At 40.3% G+C, this 26,492-nt stretch overlaps 1 protein-coding gene across 1 annotated transcript in view; it reads left to right on the top strand.

Annotated features, from left to right (window-relative positions):
• Nucleotides 1–26,492, top strand: part of PCNXL2 (pecanex-like 2 (Drosophila)) — a gene marked incomplete at its 5' end in the record, with an annotated part of 120,453 nt that overhangs the window by 70,736 nt on the left and 23,225 nt on the right. The window contains 3 exons of the mRNA XM_009581993.1: nucleotides 8,802–8,860; nucleotides 11,259–11,474; nucleotides 23,005–23,258. Of these exons, the coding sequence (XP_009580288.1) occupies nucleotides 8,802–8,860; nucleotides 11,259–11,474; nucleotides 23,005–23,258 (529 nt within the window). The remainder of the gene's footprint in view (nucleotides 1–8,801; nucleotides 8,861–11,258; nucleotides 11,475–23,004; nucleotides 23,259–26,492) is intronic.

A 26,492-nucleotide genomic window follows, 5' to 3' on the forward strand; every position in this document is an offset into this window, starting at 1 on the left:
CAGGCTTTTATTGAGTGTTAAGTTAGTTTAGAACTCAGCAAAATAATATAAATAAGTATCAGCATGTAGATAAAACCAAAATGGGTGTTTATTAGTGCCTGGAACTTCCCAGTCAAAGTAAATAGGACCAATGAATGAACGGTTTTAGTCTGAATTTTTGGTGTGTTATCTTCAAGTCAGAAGGGCTGCCTGGTTCTGTTCACAAAGCTTGTGGAATTTGGTGACAGTCTTTCTGGAGACTTCAGAGGGATTTAGATCCTTGAGCATCCAGCCTAGACTGGTACTGAGGTACACTTAGGCCTGACTTGAGTGCCCTTGGGCACAGCATTCCCGCTGACTGTAGTGGCTCTCCTCGGCTGGCAGTGGTGCAAAAGCTGAAATGTTAGCAAGTTGCTGCTATTTTTCCTCCATTACTCTTCTCTTACAACTGGCAGATTTCTCAATAAAGGTGATTTTTTGGGGAAAAAAAATGCTCCTCTGTTGAAACCATGAGTATAAACTGGTCTTTGGGAAGTTGCGCCCTGTTCTCCAGCTGCATGAATGGTCATGGTTCTGGCATTGGGGGAGAGAATAGAGAAAACCAAAACGTTTGAAGAACAAGGAACATCTTTGTCCATACTTCAGCCTTAGTTCTTCACGAGCCCTCTGAAGTTACATGTTATTTGTCAGACTTACTCATCTGTCTTCTCAAGACCATTCCCTCTCTCCTCCCTGCTGTAGTGCCTATCTGCTATACATCTTCACATTGCACACCACCAGTACTGCCCATGGACTTGTACCTGCAACACTTGCCTGGTTTGAGAGTCTTTAATCCCTTTCAGCAAGTGTGTAGGGCTTTGAGGAGTGGCAAAGCCACAGCATTCAGGTGTGGGAAGTGTTGCTTCAGGTAAAGCCCCAGGCTAAAAGAAGCCCTACTAGAAATCATGTTCCCCTCAGCATCTTGAACTGTGATCTCCCCAAGAGTAAATGACCCTGTGTGAATGTGTGCCCCTTTGGCCACTTGCTGTAGCGTGTGGAGGTATGCACATCTCTTCTCCAACCCTGCCTGCACCTCATCGCTTGATTCCATGTGTCGAGTCACATTGAACTGGGAAAATGTGAGATCTGTCTGGGAAAGGATGGGCGAGGAAAACCAGGCACCTTTAACTGATCTGGTATTAAAATAAGTGTTTTCTGAGTTGCCAAGAGTTTCACACTCAAGGGAGGCTATACAAAATTCAAAGTTGTATTTTAACTGTTTGGCAGTATCTCTTTAACTGGTTACATCTCCTCTTCTCAAATTTTGCCCGTGGCAGTCAATAAAACAAATTGAGGCTAATTGAATAGGAGCCATATGTGTGATAATTAATTGGGAGTGCATTCTGATTCAGTGCTCTGTAGTTCCCTGCTGAGTTAAAGATGCATTCACAACTCCAATTCACTGAATCATTCTAAGAGGACAGAATAAAGACAGAAGGGAGGCATCAGAGAGGGAATGCATGCTGAGGCCAGGCAGGAACACAAGCAGAGATCAAAACCACAAGTGGGATAAATGAAAAGGGAAAGGGATGGGCAAAAAAGGAAAAGGCATGCAGTGAAAAATCTGAAAGGATAATGCAACAGACATTGATAAGCAGGAACTCAGACCTATAGAGGAAAAGAAATCATGAGCATGATAGAAGAGGACTTTTAAAGATATTTGGAAAGGAAGGCAGCACAGGACATAAGAGAAAGATGAGAATGGACTCAGAAATCTGAAATAGGAAGCATGTAGTATTTTAAGGGCTTGTGTGGATATATAGTGGCACTAAAATTTTATAAGCTGTTCATCTAATGCTTAGCTTCCAAATTATGTAAATCTAATGAGATCAAGTAAACTCATGAAATTTCTGTCATGTCGAGTATTGGAAACCTGTTGAAATGGATTGACCGAATTTCCATAAGAATAAGTATTCTCCGCAAGCGTTCATCCCATTCACTTGGATAATGTAGATCACCTCCTGTTTTAGATTTAACTGAATCAAACATTTAGGGGCAAGCTGAGGTTTGGAGCACTAAACTCAAACCTTCCATTCAGGAAGATGCTTACTTAAGCAACTTTTGTCAAGATGTGAAGACAGGGGAAAAGCTGAGATCATAGAGGAGATATTCAACAAGTGTAACCGTTCTAACTGAGGTGATATGTAAGTTGTGTACAGATAGCAGCAGGGAATAATTCATACTACAGCTTGCTCAAGTCCTGGCTGTCTCCTGATGTACTAGGGTATATACTGGACCCAAAGTGCCTGAGGGCTTATAAAAGCAAAATGTAAAGTGTCTCTTTCTTCTTTCTGAGATAATGCAAAATGCAGAATTATGTCACCATTGCCACTGAGAATTGTCTCTGAAGCTTTGTGCTGATTGGGACTAAGTAAATAGTGGATGAATGTTAGAGGGATTTTTCTGTTTTAATCCTTTGACTAGCAGTGTTTGCTCTCAAAATACCATCTAGTTCAACCATGTGTTGGAGATTTTTTCAGTCTGAAGAGTACTGTAGAGACTACCATAACAACTGCTGTAAATGATTAACACTCTCAACAGCAACTTGCAATGAAAAAACCAGAGGTATTAAAAGTTATCCCTGTTTTAGACTGGATTTTGTACAACTGCACAATAGCAGTCAGATTTTTCTTGTTCTTCAGTGTAGTATCACTGATGCTGCACTCACAGGTTTACGGCACTGGAATGGCTTGGTTAGCTTCTGTTTTGCCTCCCTTCATCTTTCGGTGAGAAATATGTATATGGAAAACCCTGTAGTGAACTAAACTACTATTTCTGATATAGGCTTTCTTTGTAAGACATCATTCACCAGTCTTTGTCTTATTCTTGCATACTTTTTGCATACTTTTGCATACTTGCATACATTTCCTCATACTTTCTTGCCATCTCTACCCCCTATTTTATTTTTAAGCAGTCACCTTGAGTCTAAAAGTGACAATTAAAATCTTAAGTATATGTTATTTTAATATTGCGCACTGAAAAAACATAAGAGCACTTTGTCCTCAGCAATAAAGAATATTAAGAATGAGTTCTGAAATGCTTTGCTGTCCTTTCCTCCTTTTATGATGTTTAAACAGTGTGCATCTCTCTGTGTGGAGTAAAGGAGCTAAATATCTTGGCCTCATTTGCTGAAGCAGTTCCCAACATTTTGGTGATTTTTTTTTTTGCTGTCTGATCTCACTCTCTTTTTCTGGTGAAAACTTCACTAGGACATTTCTCATCACCTCCTTTCTACTCTCCAGGTCCTTACAGTTTCTCAGCTTTTGCCACTTCACTTCTGGGCCCATCAGCCAGTGCAGAGTCCAAGTAAATTAGTCCTGCAGAGCTCTTTACCCAGAGCTGGGCACAGCATAGTACCTTTCCTATAATGTTGGCGTTGGCTCACGATGGGAAAACCAGAAAAATAACACTTACCTGCAGTATTTCAGATGCATGTTTTTGTGTGCAATTAACACATTTGCTTTTAAATTAAAAGTACGTCTATGAATTGCGGACAGTGAGGTATAGCTGTGATGCTGGATCCTGCGCAAAGCCCCATCCTTACAGGAATATCAGGGTCCCAGCCCTTTTTCACTGACACAAGAGTGAGCACAAACATCTCTGTGCAGTTGGCATAATCCTTCCATGTATAAAGCTCCATGTATTGCTTAGTATAAAATATCTGAAGATAGTGACTAAATGCCTTTTAAAAGGAAAAGCATATTCAGACAAGGGGAGAGAAATTAAGTGGCAAGGTAGGCAAATAAGACAAAAGTGGGGATATTGATGACATTTTGGTAAAGCATTAGTGAATATTTTAAAGTACACAGATGCTTAAATGACCTGGCTTGCAAATCAGAGGTGAATTCCCCAGCCAGACCTTTGAAAGTCAGAGCACTTATGTGGGCTGTTTAATCCATGTTTGGGCACTCAGCTTTTGATCTCGAATTCACCTCTCATTTGCATCCCTATTGCTGCAGCAGCACAGAAGCCTCATCTTTAGGAAAGGCTTCAGAATAGGCCAAATAAACATGCTCAGTAGCATCTCAGCAAATGACCGCAATTCTGATTTTTACACCTACTTAAAAAAACCAAAACCAAACAAACCACAAAAAACCCAAAAACCAAACGCGAGAAGCTCTCAGAATGAGTCATAAAAACCTTTTTAAGAAAGTAAAGAAACCCTCAGAACAGGAAACATTACTGATAATAAGATCTTCCTATGTTTTAAAAGGATCCTTCAACAGCGCTGTCTTTAACAACTGGAACTTTTTCTACCTTAGCCCTCCCCCAGTTTCCTAGTGTGCAATCAAAGCCACTTTTTACTATTGTTAGATGAAACACTGGAGCAGTCAGGGAAGGAGGGGAGGAAGAAAGCATGAAAAATAAAAATCAGAGCAAGTGATCAGAAAGGAGAAGTTGTTTTCATTTTTAAGAGATCTATCTTTATTAACGTAAGTTAAACCTAAGGCATGTCTTCTATGCAGCTGCCTAGAAAACCTGGGCGTGGCTATGCGCGAAGGGGCTGTCAGCCTTTGCTGTTACAATTGCGCTGAAATCATTCTGCGTTTTAGATGAAATTGATTTAAAACTACTTGGGCACCTCACACTTCCCATTAGTACCATTGTTTTTGCCTCTGGTGTCCTTCAAATATTCATGGATGCCTGCTTATTCTGCCATCTCCTCATTCTCCCTCCTGCCTCACTATTGTAGCCTGCTACTACTACTGTGTTTTTAATTGCTAAGCCTTCCGTTTATAGTGCCAGCAGCATAAGACATTCACACGGAAATGTTGAGGATTTTTTTTTCCAGACTCCCATGAATAATCATAGGGCTGCAGCGTAGTAAAGTTTCTCTCTGTTAGACTTGCCTGTTAGATGTCATGGAAAGATGGATTAAAATTCATTGGACACAGACAAATAAAAACTTCGGATCTACCCTAGAAAGGCATCTCTTGCATCCCCCAGAGGGGAACTGCTTTTCTTCGTTTTGTTCTCTTTCAAAGTAGAGATCCCCTCCTTCACAGCAAGAATCCTGGAAGTCTTGAATTTGTGTTTTGGGGCAAAACCCAGCAACAGCAAGGCACATAGAACAGCTGCAATTTTATTTTCATCTTCTGGAAATAAGCACAGCAATGATATTTCCCTCCCCACCCCCCCCTCCATTTGCCCGATTCTTACCATCCGCTCTGTGTTCCCCAGGCTGTCTGAATCCCCCTCAGTCTTTTTTCTACCTTTCTAAGGAAATTGGGGGAGTAAAGTGGGAGAAGAAAGTCTTTCCAGGTTGAAAAACGAGGTAGTATTTTTGGACAAGGGAAGTATAGGAGATGACTTCATCCTTTTGCAAAGGGAAGCGATAGTTGTAATGGCGTGAAAAGTGCTATGCAAACCAGTGGATTATCTCAGTGCCCATGTAAATGCTGGATTAAAAGAGCATGAGATAGATATTTCAGGAACTAAGCAGGATGTTGACTTTAAAATTGCTGAAGAGTCAGCTGACGACGTTCAAACACAATCACTTGCTCTCTAGGGCAAGTGCTGAAGGACCTGCACTCGGTTTGCATAGAATAATGCAGTTCAGGAAAAAATCCAATTACTGAGCTAATTATCACCTTGGATGAGTGGTAACAACCAAATTTAAAGCAAGAGGCCACTGGAGGAAAGCCTGAATCACTCGCTAGTCCCAAAAGACCTTTGAGAAGTCCTAGTTGACAGCGAAAAGCCCAGGAGTAAAGGTATCACTGGTTTGATTGTTAGGCGCAGTGTATTGTAGTTTAATGCTATGCAAATTCCCATTGCCTTCAAGAAGGTACAAACATAGCTTTGGTTACTAACAATTGTGGAAGATTTTTGAAGTCCAAAATGGATTACCTGACTGAATTTATTCAACTAAACTGAATTTCAGGACAGAAGTTCGCTTTACAAATTGTCTTTATTACCCTCGGTCTTAAAAAAAAATAAAACTATGCTTCAAAATATCTGTATAAAGATTGGGGTTTTTCTGGTAGTGTCTGAAAAGGTAAATCCTTTCTTGTCTCATGTCCTGAGGCCCATGTTTTAGCTGCTTAAGGAATCATTATTGTGCTTGGAATGGAGGATATAGCTGCAATGGAGCCTGGTTTTGTTTTGTTTGTGAGAGCTGTTCTGTTTCGTTCTCTTTTTCCCAGTCAGGCTACATTATCCGTCTCGGAGTGTCCTGAAGCACTTGTGATTTTCCTGAAGCACTTGTGATTTTCCCCGATTGTTTCATGCATCTTTCTCTCTCTCAAAAAAAAAGGGGGGAGGGGGGGAAGAGAAATGGAGCTAGAGCTGCGTGCTGGGCAAAAGGATTCCTACTTATTATAGATTAGAATTTTCTGAAGTATTGCTTGATTTGTATGGGTCTCAATATGCCTCAAGAACAGAAATGCCTTATAGGTTGGTAAAAAACTGGGGTAAAGAATAGTATTGACTTGTACCTCATACTGCCACACTGATTTCAGAGGGACTGAAAGTTAATAAGGAGTCTTTTAATCTTAAAACATATGCATTTGAAAATCAGCAGCGTTTCTCTGCTGAGAATAGAAAATTGATTGAATTCCATAACCTAATCTTTATGCTTATTCTTGCATATGTTGCAATTGCAGGTGAATATATATCAGGGTAGAAGAATTCTGACAACCATTTTGAAGTAAAATCATTCTGTATGTTCTGAACTGCTTAGGAGGCCCTTCCCCCATTGCCATTTTCTGTTGCATAGGAAATGAAAATTGCAGTTACAATAAGCTGAGCCAACCAGAGGCAGGAAGATAAATAATACATCAAATAAAATGTTAATCTATGTAGATAATGTACTAATATTAATTACAAATAATTCTAATTAAGACTTATATTCTCTCCAACTGTATTTCTTGCAAAGTAAAGAACATGCCTTTTTAAAGCAAAAATCAGTTGCTGCTAGGGAGTAGAAGTAAAACAATTCTGCTCCTCTTCTGTCTACTACATGGAAGCCAGTATGCAATTTTTCTGTTGGTCAGTTTTCCACAGCTTTCTGGGGGAGGCTGTAGAGGCTGGATGAAAAGGCTTTCTAGCATTAGGGACATCAACGGCATCCTTCTCCCAGTTGGCTTCAGCGGGAGCTTATGGCTGCAGCTCAGAAACTTCCAACCTTTTAAATATTGACACACAAAATCCTGGGAGCCAATACTGCAATGAGGATGTACAGACTCCCAGAGTCTCTACTGTGCTTCAAAGATGACATTACCCTGGGTTTACACCATCCTTTTTCAATGTTATTTAAGCTGTTTGAAAGCCTTCCATATAACTTATACCTTTTTTGCTGCAGTCTTCCTCGGGGCATGTCTAAGTTCTTATAGTGAGTAGCTAAATTGAGGCTTTCTAAGTTGACTGGCCAACCATCAGCCCGTTCGAAATCTCCACTATGCTCTGTGCTCCATCCTAATGAGCCAGACCACTGCCAGTCCCACCTGGCCATGCTACCCTCATCACAGTTTGACAAAGGACAGGATGAGGACCATGCCTGGTGTCTTCCTCGGTTCTGGTGCCAGGAGAGGTGGTGCATTGGCACTTTTCCCCTGCGTTCGCAGGCTGTTGAACAGATGAGACTCTCACCACCGTCACGTATGCTGATCGTCGTTTGGGGCAAGTGGCTTTGTCTTTACCCATTTTCTGCTTTAACACCATTTTCCAAGGAATGATAATATTTACATATCTGATTGATAGACCTTCTGCTAAGGCTAGTGATTGAGGGCAAAACTCTTGAGGCAATATTCTTAATGAAGTGTCCTGAAATCCTAAAGCACCGCTGCCAGAGCAGTATTTCAGGGAAATTTACATTTACTATAGCATTTCTGTTAGCTAGGCTTTCATTTGTACCCTGAAGGCTTGGGAGATGGATGCTTGGGATATGCTTTGGAATTCTGGTGTTGAATATCCTTAGTCACCACGAAAACCACTTCTTTCTGTTGGACGCATGCTTGCCCACAGTGATTTACTCGTTCCTTATTTTCAGACTTTGTTAATGTCTTTTGTTACAGGTAGGAATAAAAGCTCAATCCAATCTACATTTTAGTTGATTTATGTTTTGTGACCATTTTTCCTGTGGTATTTATATTCCACTGCTACAATGAACATACTGAGTAGGGAATGTGTCATTCATAAGGGAGACAGGGTTACTGTCTGTATGGCCTAAGACCCTGTAATTTACAATTTTTCAAGCGATAAGAATGACCAGGGACTCTCTCGTTGCTGCTTAGCCAAATATGAAACTAAGTAAAGTGGTTTTTTTGTTGTTGTTTTTCCATAGATGTTATACACCCACAGAAATACTTTTGCATAAAGAAAACCTTTTGAGTCCAGCTGTTTCTCTTAAGCCTTAGAAGGGAAGAAAGACTGATTTAATATTCTTTCTGTTCACTGTTTTGGGGGCACCTGGCTGATGTGCTTCTGGAGCCAGTTCAATTATTTAAGTACGTAGTGTTGTGTATTGTCACAGATGCCAAATTCTGAAAGGACTCTGCCCCACAAGAAGGAAGATGGGGAAGAACGAGTTTGAGGAAAAGGAGGAGGGGACACAGACACTTTTGTTTTGTGTGCTGATAAGCTACAATATCAATAGCAATACTGAACTGAAATAACTATTTATGCCTACTTGGAGTAAACCGATGAACAGATTAGAGTGTGAACTGCATAATGATATAAGCACAGAATGAGAAGATATGTTAACAAGAAAATAAAAATGTGTTTTGGGGAGAATCTTATTTAAAAAAAAAAGAATTGGCTGTACAACATGTCTTTATTTCCAGCACCAAAAGATCGGACCATTCCAACACCAGACTGGCAATTCAGATCGAAAAGGATGCAGGTATGGCCTCAGAGTTTGGGTGTTTTGCTTGATTTGCAAAATGTGATGTATTTACACCATCGAAGCTCTGCCTGGGAAGCTGAAGAGATGCAAAGGGTTTAATTGTTGTGTGAACAAACCAGAACATTTTAAATGTAGCAGAGCACTGGTTTAAGTTGTGTGACTTGATAAGTAAATTCACTCTTCAGTTATGTGTAGCTGATCAGATCGCTGCAGGGCTGCGAATTGCTTGGTTAATCATAACATTGCTGGTTGTGCGGAGTACGCAGCAGACACCCCAGCTAGACTCGAAGGTCAGCTGTGGGCAGGGAAAGGTTTTGGAAAAAAGCAGCGGGTTAACAGTGCCCCTACTGCTGAGCAGTTTGGGCTGACAGGTATCTCCTCTTCCCTGGAGAGAAACCTTTTTGGAGAGGGGGGAAAGGGAAGTTGGAAAATTTGCAGGAGGGGGTAAAAGAAAGAAGTAGGAAAAATGGTGGGCTTCTCCTCTGGGGATTGGTGCATTAAATGAGCTCTGATCCATGGCAATGTAAAGCACCTTCCTGGGCTGCACCGACTGGGAAGCGAGGGCATTTTTTGGCAAGTCTGTGGACACGGAGAGCACGTGGTACCTCAGCCAACGCTCTTCAGCACCTGGCGGGACAGAGTCCTTACCAGTGTTTCATGCCGAATCCCGGTCCCAGTGAGAGAGGCCAGGGCTTCATATATGGGTTTCTTCCAGTTCAGTGTTATGCAGCTGATTTTATTTTGCCACTGAGGTGTCAGGGGCTTGTATTGTGGAGGTATAAGTTTACATTGTAATTATTGCTGTTATATTTTATCACCCCCTTTTCATCCTTTTCCATTACATCAGTAGCATGAACAAATACACATCTTCAAGCAGAAATGGGTGTAATCCAGGGTGTCCAAGAAGGCGAGAGAGATATTAGCAGTTTGAGGCATATATAGTGCTCTTTCATTATTTATCATTTCAAGGCAGGGAGTTAAGATGTTTCCGAAGGCCATTCTGTCATCTGATAGCAATAACCTTTAGCATTATTATATATGCTAATGAGTTAATTATGTTTTAAACCCCATAGCTCAATCAAAACATTCCTTTTGTTTGTGTACTTAAAACATTCATTTTATGACTCGTTTGGATCTTGACCCAAATATATTCCAGAAGGTGTATAGCCAAGTATGTCTATATGTGCATACACACCTGCATATACATACACACCAGGGCTGGATGCATAATGGCCATGGTGATGAAAAACAGCATAGTAACACACCCACTCCTCTTGTATTGAGGAGCAATTTGTAGGGGAAGCTATAGCCTGTCATCCTCTGTTTTTCTTCTCCATGCTATATCTGCTCCTAAATATGCACATACATAAATATGCATGTGTACCTGTACATATGTATCCACATACACACTCTCATGTATGCAAATATACCTACAAGATGTTGGTTTGTACATGTATATCTATTCATGCACCAGCATTTTAAAAGTATTGAAGGTGAGACACTGGTGCATTATAGAAAAGAAAAGCAGTTCTCATGTCAAGCATATATTATGTAAAAGAGTACAAGCACAAGACAACATCACATTGGATTATGTGGCACTGTGTTAGCATTTGTGAAAGGTTTGTTCCCTTTCACGGGTCACCATCATAAAGTGCTGCTTTTAATCCAGTTAAATGCCATAGACCTTTATGAGATGACATTTTTAGACTGTGATGGGGTGTTTTTCACCTGGACAATTGGTCCAAGCAATATGTAATTGGACAGCTACTATTTTCAAAGAAGTGGTAGCAATTCTAGTGGTAAATGAACCTTGTTTCATTCTTTCTCAATATACTAAGTGAACTCTCTTAAAATATGTATCCTCATCTTAAGTACCAACAGATACTCATGGACAAAGCCTTGAAAAATGCCTGGAGGATGAAAAAGAAAAAATCCCAACAAAATTACTGGGAGCTGTGTGACTGAATTCTTTAAAAATCTCAGAAATAATATTCAGATTTAAGCTTATGTACTGAAACAATCATGATTTCTGGTTTCTTAAAATTAAGAACGATATGTAGACATTAACTTAGCATTGCAGAGACTTTCAGTGGAACCAAAAAATTCTTTCTGTTGTAAAACATGGGGTGATTTGATTCAGTCTGAAATATGTGTTATCACTAATTTGATATTCTATTTACAATATTGGTCATATTAAACAAACGTTTCAGGCCTGATTCTCTGCAGGGCTAAAAAACACCTAGGAAATGTGGATTGTATAAAGTATCAGGAAGATACCATCCAGCTAGAGGAAAAAGCTTTATGCAGGAATAAAAAGGAACATGGGATTTTATGCAGAATGGCTTAGTGTATTATAAATTTTATTCTTTACAAATGTGTGCTGCTCTGGTTGTAGGAAATGATGACAATAATCTCAACTCAATTTTTTATGAGCATTTGACAAGATCTCTGCAGGAGTCTCTTTGTGGAGATTTGATTCTGGGCCGCTGGGGAAACTACAACACAGGAGACTGTTTTATTCTGGCATCGGATTATTTAAATGCCTTTGTGCACTTGATCGAAATTGGAAATGGCCTTGTCACCTTTCAGCTCAGAGGGCTGGAATTTCGAGGTAAGGATCCCTGATGATTTAAATAACAACAAAACCAGCAAGAAACCCTGTCTGGCTTTTTAATCTATCACAATCGTATAGTAGGACATAGAGTTTAAGGACCTTTCTCTCTCTCTCTCTCTCTCTTTTTAAAGATATTTGTCTGTCTGTCTAAAAGCTCTGTACTTCTTTGTATCATTATTTGAATGACAATGTTTTGAAACGTAGGTGTTAAGAAATTTGGAGTCATGTTCTTCAGTATCATAAGACTTTCAGAAAGAAGGCATGTTGAGTTATTTGCTTGGTTCACAGATCTTTTAGGTTATGCTTAGTTATATTTTCAGATTATTTCTTTCCCTCCGTAACTATGAAAACCGAAGTTGTTCTTAAAATTGTTCAACCCCCCGAAACTTGTCTTTGAAAAAACCCCAAATATCATAAGACTCCTCCCATGGAAAATATCCTGTGTCAGCTCATGCAAGATGCCAGTGCTGAGATGGTCTCCGTCAGAGTAGAACAGGAGAGGAGTCAAACAGCAAGTCAGTCAGGGCTTCATATTTCTCTTACTTAGGAAGCACTGACTTCAGTTGAAGAAGGGACCTGATTTTCTTCCTGTTCAGTATATTCCTCTGTCAGGACACTCCTCTTTAAGGAATGGCAATTGCATCCCCTTCCTCGGTGGTATGGCTTTTGTGAGGCCAGTTGCTCGTAGTGTCACACTCTTGTCCTTTTGTCTGTTGTTGTCCCTAAAGTAGGAAGAAGAATGAAAGTAAAACCACAAAACTTTTAAACAGCTTTTAAATTTTGTTCATGCTACACATGTTGGCTGTCTGGATTTGTTGCTTGGGTTTGTAACCTTTCAAAGATACCACTTTGCAATTGCAGGTGATGGCAGTTTTGAAATCCCAGAATAAATAGCTTCCCAGGCTCAAGGGCTGAGCATCTAATGGGCAACGTGTAGAGGAGTGTATAATCAAGGTGACTTTTCAACAAGGTTGAGTATGAGAAAATAGGAGACAGACTGGCTCTTTGAATGCACTTAGGTGTGGGAGGATTAGACTAGGAAATAACATGTGTGGGCTCAAGTCTTGACTCTGTGACAGACTCCCTGTAGGATGTTGAACAGGTTGTGGTAAATGCTTGATGTTCACTTTCCTTCCTATATGGTGGGGACGAAGATAACACTCCTGTATCTTAAGAAAAGTTACGTAGAAAAGAGTAAATACCTGAAACAGCTCGGTATTGTAGTACCTGAAGAGATACCTACCTATTCAGTACAAAGGCAAATTGTAAGAAAAAGCAACTGGAAAGGAGGAGAAAGAATTTGTTTATCAGCCTTATAATGTCTTGTTGTTCATGATGATGATGATGATGGATGTGTGTCTCTGTGGCTTTCTTCAACTTCAAAGACATCTGTGCAAGTATTATCTTCTCCTTGTGTGCCCCCAGGGTAAGCAGTGGTGCTGCTGTGTCAGAGAAAGGTTCTGAGGTTAAGTACCCTATGGTTCCACAGGTGGAAGGCTTTTTTTAGGTAGATTTGGAATTTGCTATTCCTTTTTTCAAATCCAAGCTGGACAAATGCAGATTTATGTCGTTCTGCAAGAACAGTTAAATACTATGGCAGTTCAAATCTCTTAGTTACAGTATCACTGGTTTCACAGGCTGGTAAATCTCTGAGATAATTGCTTTTTTTTAATTGAAGATAGTTTTAGTCAGCCTGTTATTTTTGGTTCCTCTTAGGTTGCTCACAGTTATAATTCTTTATGGAAACTCTGTGAAGTCAAAAAATAGTTCATTCATTTCTGCAGATCTGAAAAGAAAAATGACTTCCAGGAGTGATTTATATATGTTAAAGAAAAGACATATCTTGGGCAATATTGACATTTTATTCAGATTTGTTGGGATTTTGAGTAAGCAGGACCATGTACATTTCCATTAATTTGCATTCTAACTTCAGAAAATCTTTGCTGATCATCCTTTTGTGTTAAAATAGTTCACTGTAGGATTTGAAACAAACAGAAGAAAGAAAACTCACTTTCATGCTTAAATTACATGAGTTTTTTGAGTGTTTTTTTTACTTTATGCAGTTGCCACCTACTGCTGGGTCCCTCTCCATCATCACCATCCCCAGGCAGTTCAAGAAAAGTAAATCTTGGAAACAGAGATGAAAAAACATGAGAGGATCCTCAAACCACGTGCTAGCTGGATAAAAAGATCAGGGGCCTAGCAGACAGGCTTAATGAACTGGAAGTTGAGTGGTGAACAACTGGATAGTTTTGCTGCAAAGTGGTTTGGGGAGACTTTGTTTGACTTTGAGCCAGGATGGTTCATTACCAGGCGAGTGCCATTTTGCATTTGGATCTGAGAGCAAACCTCAAAAATTGCAGTGTGCCACCTGTCAAGGCATCTCTCTATTCCCTAAAACCACAGTTTAAGTAACTAAATGGGTCTGAAAATTGACTTTTCCATGCAGATTGCCTAATGCTGTTCAGTGTTAGTATTGTAGCTGGTTTGCTTTGTGAATACATCCAACATGTCTGCTGGCTGCAACAGGTTTTTAAATTCAGCTGGGGCTGAACCCCACAGCCCTCATGTGTTTCATGGGTTGCTATTTAGAGCCAGCTGAGTTCTCATCACGGATATCCCCTTTCCCAGTCTCTCTCACACTCCTCAGGAGGAGGCTGGCAGCCTGCAAAGCAGCACCCTTACCTGAGCGTTCAAAAGACCTGGACCAAGAGAGCGGCAGCAAACTGTGAATTGGGAAAGCGCAGACAAGTTGCTGGAGGAGGAGGAGAGGAATGGGAAAATGGGAATAGGAATCTCACCTAGATTATCTCATCTTCAGTACAATTCCAGTCCCCTATTCCCCTCAGAGTATCACTGGGGGAAGAGACTCCCCAATACTAGAAGGAGAGGAAAAGGATGGAAATGGGAGGGAAGTGGACTCCTCTCTGAACCGACTGGATGATGCTATTCCAAGAATAAGAGAAAATGTGTAGTTAGTTTGTGTCCTCACAGACATGGTATGTAAGGAAGGTTCCTCCGGCTTTCAGAATATTTTCTCCACATACAGGAGACGTTACGGGAAGAGAAACTAGGAGCGTGTGAGTATTGTTATTACGTTGTTTGGCCTGGAACAGAGAAGCCATGTAGGATTGAATAAAGGAACATACCTGAGGAAAGAACAGCTCAAACACGTAGCATTTGACATGCCATGTGAGAGTTGAACCTCACTGGACCGTGCAGAATGGGTGCCAGAGAAACCACATGAATTACAAGCCTGCTTAAGGATGGAGTAGGAGGAACAGAGGAGCCCAGAGGGGAACCAGGCACAAGCCAGATAAGATGGATCTGCCTGACACCGACTATAAAAAAAAGCTTCATGGACTCCAAAGTGTGGGCAGGTAGTCTGCTGCGTGCCCAGTGCAGACTTGCTGAGGTGGTGTGCTGACACCAGAGGGTTGCTTGTGTCTCCGGGTAACCCATGAGGACTGGCGTGCTTTAGATAAACTACGCTGCAGTACCGTGCCCTTCCTGTAACAGGTTTCCTCTTTGTATGAACAAGGAGCCCTGCTCTGGTGGGGCCGTAGGGGTTACGCAAGGGTGCCCAGACCTGAGTAAAAGGAGCCAGAAGGGCTGACCTGAAGGCAGAAGCTGCGTAATGGGGATGGGCCAAGGGCTGTCCCAAGGAAGCTCTGTGAAAGCTGAGACTGAGCTGAAACTCTTCCTTGGAAGATTTTCTTTGCTCCTTGCTTTGAGCGGCACCGCTGCCTGCAGGGGCAGGAAGTTAGACCGGGCTGCCCCCAAGCAGCACCAGGAGCCATCTCCTGCGCGGACTAGGCACGTTCTTCCCCATTTCATATCTTGCAGCTAGCGGGTGTGGGGTACAACTGAATACAGTAGGATTTTTTTCTGCATAAGTGGGAAGAGTGTATGCAACTGTCCTGGAAGAACCTGGTGGTTTACAAAGTCAAGAGGCAGTTGTTAAGCACTAGGCTCATTTTCTCTGCTTTGGGCATCTTACATTCCTATTTTTAGTTGTCTGGTCATGCACTGTTTTTCACATTGGACCCTGATTCTTTCCATTGTACAGAATGGTTTGCCACAAGGAGGAAAAAAAAGGGCTAGAGGAGGAACTTGAAATCTGTAATTTCTGAGCATTGGCTGCTTGACTTCAATTTCAAACAAGTGATTTTAATTGAGGGCCTTAAAAATTTGCCGTTCCTTAAATAGGAACTCTATGTTTACTTTGGAAATGAGTGAATCACAACAGTGTTCTCTGTGAGTGTTTTCTGTTTATGAGTAAATCAAAAGCAATATTTGCATTGTGGAGCTCTGGATTTTCCTACGGGTTTTTCTCACTGGTAGCTGAAAAGGTGTGCTGGCAATCCTGCCACAGTAGTGCCTGAAGAAGGGGTCATAGAGTCTTCTGAATTTAAGTGTACTGGGGGCAGGAGGTACTGCCTCCCCAGTTTGCAGTCCAGCCTAATTGAGAGTTGGCATTATAAATGACTGATCAACATGCCTTTCTAATTGTATGTAATAGAAGCATTTGGCTCAGCTTTTAAATGAAAAAAACCAAAACCCAAAAACCAACCAAACCCCTGCAGGCAGGGTAAGAAGATACAGACTGAGCAGACTGAAAGAGAGTCAGCAAAGCTGAGATTCCTCTCATCCATCTTTAGTCCTGTTCAAATTAAGGACCTTGTATGAATGAGTTCTTCACTCTCCCTTTCTACGGACAGAGAGGGGATGTGCCTCCATCGTGTCGTTCATCCTGTGTGTAAAGCAGGGGGGACCCTCAATACCTCCAGATATCGAGAGGAGACGCCCGACTCCTCCTTTACCGAAAACAAAGAGAGAATAGTAATGAGCTCAGGCTAGGTGAAAACTTTCAGGTAGCTGCACGTCGGTGTGGGGGAATCAAGCCCTTCGGTAACTTACCTCTACTATCTGTGTTAGACCACAGCGGTATGCTAAAAGCAGCCTGCCAGAAGAAATACATAATGTCTCATTTAATTTGAAAGGAAGAGACAGGGGAAAACCCACAATCGGGGAACGAGCAGAAAGAATGTCAAAATATCTAGCTCCCACGTGTTCCCTGTAGAACAAGGGAACTGTTTAGTCTGTGCCTCTACGAAATGTCTTTCGGAGAATATCCAGTTAGGCATTACATGTGCAGAAATTACTTATGGATGGTGATGCTGAAATCTTGAGGAGCTGTTTTCTAACTCATGCCCGGTATTCTTCAATCATGTAATTAACTTCTAAATCTCTGCTGTGATTTTTTGTTACTCTGTGTTGCACGTGCAATATTCATGCTTCACTTGGAACTTTATTAGACGAATCAAGGAAAGAAGCTCAGAGCAGACACAGATGTAATTGTACATAGTGGAAGGCAGCTGTGACAGCAGGATGGGATCGCCTGTGGGGCTTTCTGTGTTAGGTAGCTAGCTTCCCACGCAAAATGGTGTATGAATGCAGCCAATTTAGGGTACAAGCTTTAGGCACAGTAATGATGTCTAAGAAATAAGGACAGTTACTCATTTCTGCAGTGTATGGGTACGCTGTATAGTTTTATTACAGTAGCAAGTACGTTATCAGTGTAGAGAATATTTATTGGTGTTTGATTTTTGTGTCTGAAGGCTCTGTAGCACTAGCAAGAATCATTCCTTATTTAAAGAGTGGTTGCAACTTTCACTTTTTGCTTTTACAAATCACTTTTTGCTGTTGGGAAATAAAAGTGCCCACCTTCATGTCTTTCCTGAGACCACACTTGAGGTATGTTCAGTGTATGCACCAGACCATAAAAAGGTATTGATAAATTACAAGGAGTTCAGAAAAAAGCAGCCATTTTTAACACCTCTTTTTGGAGGAAGGTTAAAAACCAAAAGTACGTTGTCTGTGGGAAAGAACAAAGGCTGAGAGACACAATGCTTGAAAATATTAGAGGAATGAACAGAAAGGATGCGAAGGGGTTTCTTTAATCTTGGTGATTTAATTGGGAAGAATGGCATCAAACAGGCAAGGGGATGCTTTATGTTGAATGCAGGAAATCTGTGATGTACAAGCCTTTCTAAGCGTACAATGATGCTCCAACAGTGGAAGCCATCTATAAGTTTCAACTAGGCTTAGAATAATTTCTGTAACACAGACTAGAATAAATATTTGATGTCTTTTTTCCCTTTCCTCCCTTCCACAATTTTATATGTATAAATGGGTGCACTGGAGAAGACTTCTGGAAGGAAGGAAAATGTTGTTAGATGCACTTCAACCTTTTTATTGAGAAAATAATGTCTTTTTGCCAGAAACAAAATGTTGTGTCTTGCATTGCACTGCGAAAGAAGTGACATGAGAGGTTTTTGTGGTGTTTGGTAGCTGCAAGTTTAACAACCAGCATCCGTAGAGAATGCTTTCTTCCACGTGGGCTTCCGAAATGTGTCTCTGTGGACCAAGAAAAGGAAAGGTTTCTGAGGAGGGGGGATGCCTGTTATTAGAGCAACTGATCTGGTTTGAAAACCAGACTATTTTTCAGGCATACAAGCACTTGAAGCTGCTGAAAACCAAACCACAGTTTTGTAACTAACAGCTTTGATGTTTGAGGAATTGATACTGGTTTTTAAGTCCTGAGATTTTTCTTTGAAACAACCCGAGACTATCAGAGGCTGTTCTTAATCCCAATTCCCCAAGGAAAAGAGCAGGAAGGAGCGAAAACAGTTGCTGGTTTCCAGTTCTGGGGTTTGTGAGTTTCCTTTTGGGAGCTCAGTTCACTCCTTTTCGAAGTATTTGTTTTTCTGTGTTTCTAGAGCTATATCTGATGCTTGTTTCAGGAGAGGATGGCCTTTCAATGGCTGTAATTATGCTCTTTGTGCTTCTTCTGGGTGATAACTTGCTGCTTATTAAGCTGCTATCCTGAGCAGAAAAGAAATGTTTCAGGTGAGAAGGAGCCTTATCCATCAGAATTTGGGAATACTCGGATTTGCAGCAGAGCTTGGTGGAGCAGAGTCAGATATTTCCACTATAATGCATTTATTTATAAAATATTCATGTGCATGATTTTGCCAAACAAATGGTGAACAACCAGGCATTTTTGTGGAGTTGTCGGTGAAGAGACCTCTGCATGGCCTACAAAAGGAGTTACCCTGGGCTTCAGTCCATCTTCATGGCTTCCATCTCCATATCCAGCTCCATCTCTCAGACTTAACACCTAGTTAAATCCCCTAGTCCAAAACTGGTTGTTGGCATCACAGAGTTTAAATCTTGAAGTGCCTAGTGCAGGAGAGTGATTTATGATCTTCTTGATGTCATGTTAGTGTATGAGCCCTATGAGCCCGTTCTATGTACGTTTGCACCCTAGTTGCTTATTATATGTCAACAATCCTTAGCGCTCAAGCTATTGCTACCTTCAGCTACAATAAGAAGTCGTTATTCTGGATGTGTTGTTAAACTGAAGTGTTTTACAGAAATTAAAACTGCTTCTAGAAGTACGTGATTGCGTTACGGGATTTTCTTTCTGGCCCTTCAGAACTGAAAAATGCTTTTCTTTTCCCTCATTGAGTTTTCAAAATTAAATTCAAAAGCACACTTTGATTTCAGCCTTAAATTCTAGAAGGGTGGGTGGTCATTAATTTAGGTGTATTTTATATATCCTCTTGAAGTGAGATTACAGTCTTCAGTTTCAATTTTCTTATTTCTGTTTAGGTCAGATCACTCTGGCAGAACACAAGTCAGTCCTCAAATCCTGATGCGTCAGGAAAATAGAAAAAGCTTCAAGTCTCACCCTGGTTTTCTCCTGAGCTCACATAGATTGACCTTGCTTTGTTCAGCTGGTACACGTTTTTGCATTGATGGATTTTTGGCAACCATCCAGTGTTAGGTATCTTACAAATGAATCAGTCTCATCTGTACTAGCAAGGGTCACAGTGAATGACTAAGCTTGAGTGAAGCGGGAGAGCTTATTTTCTTTCTATTGCAGAAAGAAATGTAAAAAAAATGTTTTCCCTCAGATTTTAAAATGACTAATTACCAGTGAAAACATTTTCCTGTATTTTAATATTTAATGGTACTACACTTAATTATATTGCAGAACTGAAGTGCACGCTCCCTGCTCTTTTATGAATAATTCTCTGAGTTGCTTGAACTTGATAATTTTTTGAAACGCAATGTAAAAATTGTCATTTTAATCATCAGCGTGTGACATATACGCAAAAGTCTAGGGTCGCCCTTCTGTAAAAGATGCACACAAACGTTTAACTTCATTTACTGTGACTTGTCTCTTTTGGCTCAATGCATAAAGCTGAGCACATGGTCTTAGTCTTTGCCGTACCAGTGTCTAGAGTAATGAACCAAAAAGTATTGATGTAGGCACTGGTAAAATGAAATTTCTCAGTAACATGCAAATCTGTGGCATTGAAATCCAGCCAGTACATTATGGATTAAAGTAAGGCTCGATTAAAGATGAGAGAAAATTACTGGCAGTCTTTCTAGAACTGATTGCAAGAATTGGGGGGGAACCAATGTGTACTTGAGCATCAAGCCTGCATTTTGTCTGTGCAGACTTGAGTCCTTTTACTAGATGTCATTTGGAAATACTAATCAGCAGCATGATGATAGGAATAGGGATTTGGTGTTTTTTCAGAGCACTGGCCACGGCTCAGATTATACCTTTAAACTTAACAGGGATACCCCAGAGGCTCTGCAAGCAGTCAAGACACCAAATCCCCACGGTGATAGTACCTGAGTCCATCAAACAGCTTTTGTTAAGCAAGTGCCTGTTTGCCAGATGTCAACAGAGCACAGCCCTGATTTCATTCTTTGGATAAATCTGCAAAATGACCACATGAGCTCCTTTGGTTGGTTCCCAGAGCTTTTGTAATAAAATCATACCAGTTAGAATGTCTCTCGCTCCCCAAGTTCAATGTTGATTGCGTCCACTGTAGTATAATTTTAACTTTAGTTCATTAAAATTACCTAGCAAAGATGACTTGGAGATACTTTTAGCTTTCAAATTAGCTGAGAATGCAAATAATTGTTCTGGCATCTTCTTCTTCTGTTTGTTATGCATGCAATGACAGCTTCCCTCAGACATTGAGGGTCTCTTGAATTCACCTATTATTTCCCTTGCCAGCTTCTTTAGTCCCTATATTTTACAAAATACATGGCTTAAGAAAACTAGTAATTACAGAGTCTCCAGTAATAATATTTCATATTTATCAATAGAGATAATATAGAAAGCACATGGACAGCCGGCATTACACAGGAATGAAATGTGATATTTCCATCCCAAAAGAAAAAAAAATTATTTAAGAATAGAGTTACAAAAACTGAGCAAAGCCATCTTTAATTCCCTTAGTTGTAAGGGGATCAGTGGCTTGTGTTTTTAATCTTTTATAGACATTTGGTAATACTTAATTTAGCACCTGGGATGAAGATGTATATTCTCTTAAATTCAGTTTAATACTGACAGACCTTTCAACTTTCAAAAATAAACATAACGGCAATAGTAACAGCACCAGCATGAAGTAGTTATTTTACTCTTTTCAAGCTATGTACAAAGGAATATGCCTTTCAAACGATGTCTTTGGACTTGACTTCAGAGAAGCGTCCACTGACCCAGAGCAGTTGCTGCTTTTTTACTCTTGAGCAATAAGTGTTAATTCATGTAGAAATCTGTGAAATATGAAGCAGAAGCAGTCCAGTTCATGTCCAGTCCAACTGGAAATGTCAGCTTGATAGGTCATGTTTTGTGCTTTGTGGCAGTCTTGAAAGGAAAGATGTTTATATTTGGGTTACTTGAAGACATTTAATAATTTGTCATATTGTATATCCCTGAAGTCCAAGGAGGAATACATAGCAGTGTGTGAACAACACTGCATACACAGTGTAAGTTTTCGCTTCCAGAAAACTGAATGGAGAACACTGGAATATATTGGATTTTTTTCCCCCTATCTCTTAGGGCTACAATCCCATTTTTTCTCACACATTTCCAGATCTTTCTATTCATCTTTTTTTCTTGTATGTTTTTGCTTGCTGGATACATTTTAGAAGGTGTACAGGCAAAAAAGAGAAGGTGATAACCAATACTTTAATATATTTTGTTGTATTTTGAAAGGCTTTTCTTGCTGCGGAGAGAGGAATATTCTGGGTGCTACTTCTATCGGTACAAACTAAAGGTCCTCAGGTTATTGACCAGACAGTTGTGATGGGACCGGGATAGTCAGTTGAGGGCACAGCGACTGTCATGATGCTCCACAGAAATGATGTGGGATGCTGCCTTGCTTCAGGCTCTCTGTCGGGTGCTGGCAAACTGCGGCGGACTGGAGCTGACACTATATTCTTTCCCAGTCCAACGTTGAGATGATGAACATAGCCAACTACTTCTCCCATTTACAGTGACACAACCCAACAGGTCTGTTGGTCCTGGCAGGGGGGGGTTCATAGCTGTTGAACTGCAGCACAGTGTCTAGCACCTTCATCTCCTATCGATTCCGTTTGGAAGCTGACGGAGCCAGCTCTCTCGTGGGGTGATACTGAACCATTGGCGGAAGGCCCATGCGAGACATATGTGTAACTTGCATCATAGGAGATGGCCTTGAAAGATGGTTTATGTACAAATTGGGTGGAGAGTAAGTTCAGCAAAAGCCCACAAAGAGTAAATTTTAAAAAGATCCATGCATCAAGAACATGTAACTCTCATATTTTGAGAACGGTGGGAGGAGCACATGGGTGTCCACCTTGGGTTTGATTTGTAGTGCCCTACATGGTGTAGAAATCACATTTTCATAGATTCCAAATCCCGAAGGGCTCAGCTTGACCCTCTAGTGTGCACTGCACAGGCCAGAAATGCAAAGTCTGCAGAGCAGATATATTATTGTTTCTGCATCTGCCTCATCACTCCTTTTTGACTTAACAGCTCTTTTTCAGGAAGATTTACTCTATTTTGATCTAAAGCCTGTGTAATAGGCTAATTAGAAAGCTGTTCTGTCCTCATGATATACTGCCACTAGTGCTATTCATTAGAGATGTTTGATCCGGAGTAGCTTTTACTCTGTTGGGAGAGAGAACAACCGTTGGATGTTATTTTTGGAACCTGCTTTCCAAGATAGTTTGCTAAAACCCGGATTTTATAAGTGTTCTGACACACTGTAAAGTCTTTGTTTGCATCCTGTATGTTATTTGAAGAAGCAGTCTGAGACTTGGATCAATTTGCTTAATGTGCCTGATGGAGCGAGACTTTTTAGTGTTGTTTCGTGGTGAGTTTTTATTAAGGCAAAAGCTGTGGTCTGTAGTTCAGCTCAGCTCAGAGCCAAATGCCTGGAACGTTAGATCGGGCCCTTTTGGCTTTTATAGGTGACAGTTAATAAATAAATTATAGCTCTTTATTTGCTACTGCGCATGGATCAATTGGCACATCTAATTTTTGCCATAGCTCTTTCTATTAGATTTTTGCTAAGTGCGTAGAACCTTCAATCATAGTTCTTCAGCTTAGAAGTCCTTTGTTTCCTCCTCCCCCCAATAACTGGCAGCATACTCTCTTTTTCTCACTGCCAAGGGACATATTGCCAGCAGAGAGAAGTGGAAGCTATAACAGAAGGAGATGAAGACAATGAAGGCTGCTGCTGTTGTAAGCCTGGGCACTTGCCTCACCTGTTATCATGTAATGCAGCCTTTAACCTCCGATGGCTGACATGGGAAATAACACGAACCCAGTACATCCTGGAAGGATATAGCATCATTGATAACAACGCTGCAACAATGCTGCAAGTGTTCGATCTGCGGAGAATACTTATCAGATACTATATAAAGGTAAACTCTTTGGTAAAGTGGACTATGTTCCTAGGCAGGTTTGTCGAAAAGAATGAATGTTGGCTGTGTATTAGAAATAACGTTTGAAGTTTTTGGCTTTATATTTATTCATTTGCACCACCAGCAGTCAGACTGACTTGGTGTTAGATGGGGATAATTAATTCATATCTCCTTTTACTACATTTGATTCTGACCACTTATACTTACAGTTAGTACAGAAAATTGCTGGCATGCTTAAGCAGAAATCAAGGTGAGTTAACATCCTCTAGCGATAAAGTCAGAGGAAGCATTCTTACAAAGCAAAACTTCACTGACAGTTTGTTATTTCTTCTTGACTTGGCCTTTCCACTGTTTTTTCTGGCAAAAAAAAAGATCAACAAGCATAAAGTTCTTGGGAAATCTCTGAAGAGCTGTTTCTCAAATATACTTTTTAGTAGTACAAACCCCCTTCTTACCTGCTCTTTTACATATATACCACAAAACATTTGAAGTTGTTTTATTCCATTGATTAAACAGCAATTCATTTACATCAGTTCTATATTTGCACTGTTATTAAGATCACAATGACCACACAGATATTAACTTGTCAAAATAATTGAACCTTATAGTCTAGCAAGACATCTTCATCCTCTGCCAAAGTCTTTCCAGTCCAGTAAATGAAGAAATCACTGAGCTTTATTGTCTTCTGCTGAAGCAACGAGAACCAAATGCTGCCTCCTGTGCCATTGGTACTGCCACGAAGCCACTCGCTAAACCATCCCTATCATCTCTTTCCTACTTACATGTCTGCAGTTGTAAAAATCCTGTCAAACTTAGAGAGAGACCTCTTGTAAATAAATTAATCACCTTTTTTTGCAAGTGAGCCAATGCAGTAAAAACACGATCATTGCCTCACAAAGCTGCTTTGATCATACAGTCGATTACTTTGTAAAATGCAGACTGGGATTTCATAAATAATTTTACAGGCAGTAGGTCCTGGTAATAAATCTGCTTTGTTTCATTAACTAATTAGAAACAAAACTGCACGTGAGCATGTTTTTTTCATTTTAGAAGTGGGTTTTATGGCTATAAATTAAATTGGTTTTAAGCAATGTATCTAAACTAAAAAAATACAACCCTTCTTTCAACTGAAATGAGTATGTTGCTACAATTGCTTCGCTTCACTTTAAAAGGTAGCCTGAATAACCTGAACATAAACTGATGCAAACTGAAATATGACTGAGCTTTTGGTGGTGAACGAGACCGAAAACAATCTCAGTCTAAGATGCAATCAAATCAGCAGCTTATTAGTTTAAAGCAGTGAAGAACTGTGCTTTGTAAAGTGGAACTTTTTTAGTGCCTTCAAGTCAACTAACGTGTAGAGGACTTGTGGAAAGTGTGAAAAGTTCATCACATGGGAAGTAAAACTTAACTGAAAGGCAGTTTAGGGTTTCTGGTTCTGGACATACCTGAGAAGCAGCTGACATAGGTAAGCTAGCTTAGGCAAGCTTTTCTCCCATGTGATACAGGTGTGGTTAACTGATCCTGTTTTGAGTAAAAGGGAGATGGGTTAAATGATCTCCACACTACTGAGGTATGTGGTGGCTCCGTCTCCACTATATGCAGATTTTGTTATGTCCACCCACTATGGCTTTGAAGGTGTGAAAATCAAATCTCTTTTGGTTGGATTTAGTTGAGCCAGTAGTATAACACTGCATTTACAGATCTTCATTCTTAGAAAGGTGCCAGTCCTTTAATCTACTTCCCTTCTTAGGGAAGGATGAACAGAAGATAATAATAACCTATTGGCAGCTTCGATATTAGCCTGGGCTGGGGCTCCCTTCAGCGAAGGGAAAGCGCGCTCAGGAGATCCCTTCTATAGAATGACACTTCCCAAAAGAAAGCTGTAGGGAGCTTTTATTCTCCTATTCTTCAAGTTACTAGTACTGTGTTCTTCCATACACAGGAGCTTTGATAGGATTTGGTAAAATCTTTAGTACAGCCTCGGAAGGTGAGAAGATGATATTATGTATCACATCAGCTATCATCCTGTTTATTTAGTACTTACCTCCAGATAAACAATATCAGAAACAGAGGTGAGAATTCATTCCTTCCCCAGCTTGCTTTTATGGGGGAATCTTGAGCTATAAAGACCCTGCGCGATTTCACTGTGAACATTTTGAAGCCCTGCTGCTTTCTTTCTAACGGCGTAGGAAAGTAATTGTAAGAACAACTCTAGTTAATGCAGTATTGAGGTCACATAAATCACAACCTCAGAAAACACTGAGACTGGAGTTTTGGCAGCAGCTGTACTTCCATTGCACTGAGCATTTGGAGTGCTTCTAGTTTATTCTTTGTAACTTACAATATTGTAAATATTTACCATATTATTTCTGAATTGCCATATAGTTGAGGATGTACTTGTGCACAGAACCTATCTAGAAAGGGCTACTAAGAGCAGAATTTAATTAGGTGGCAGAAGTTTTTGCTGTTTCTATCTTTGATTGCGAGCCTGATTTTTCCCCAGCTGAATCTGCTTCTTTGTAAACACAGGTGAGAATAATAAAAAAAGCAAACTGTATTTTGAAAATCAACAAAGAAAACGTATGCTTTGTTTCAGTTCTCCTGTCTTTCAAGAATGATTACCACATTGGTCTTTTAAACAATGTGTTGCACTGAGCATCTTATTCCTAATGTATTTATTTCATTTGCAGTTTCATTGACAGCCTAGAAAGGCCTGTATTTCTTCTTATAAAAGGATTTTTATTCTCCACAAACAAAGTGGGTCAGCTCCTGTAGCCCTTTTGCATATATTTTGAAACAATTTCCTGCCCAACTACTGTGATATTTTTCCCTTGTGCCTCCTCCACCTCTTCTTAATATATTCTTATTTAAATGTCTTTTAGTATTCAAGAAGTCTGCATTTGCCAAGAGCTGTGTTTTTAGCTCTATTGTTTCTGCATTAATCTTTTTTAAAGAGTGTACTGTTCTCCACATGCCAAGAAATTAAGGGTCCGTCCTTAGTCTGTATCTGCCTGACCTGCCTTTTTCTTCTGGAGCTTAATTTTCCTCTTGCTTGTGTATTTTTGCACAATTTGAAAGATAAACTGTGGAGGGCATCTGGAATTTTTAAAAGGGCTGGTGGTGCTTCTGTCCTTTTTAATCCATTATATTTTCATTTTATACATTTATTTGCTTAATAATATTTCCGTTGCATGGGTAAAGTAGAACTACATCATCTTCAGTCATGTTCGC

This window comes from Fulmarus glacialis, unplaced genomic scaffold (genome assembly GCF_000690835.1).
Source record: "Fulmarus glacialis isolate BGI_N327 unplaced genomic scaffold, ASM69083v1 scaffold13787, whole genome shotgun sequence".
Lineage (NCBI taxonomy): Eukaryota > Metazoa > Chordata > Aves > Procellariiformes > Procellariidae > Fulmarus > Fulmarus glacialis.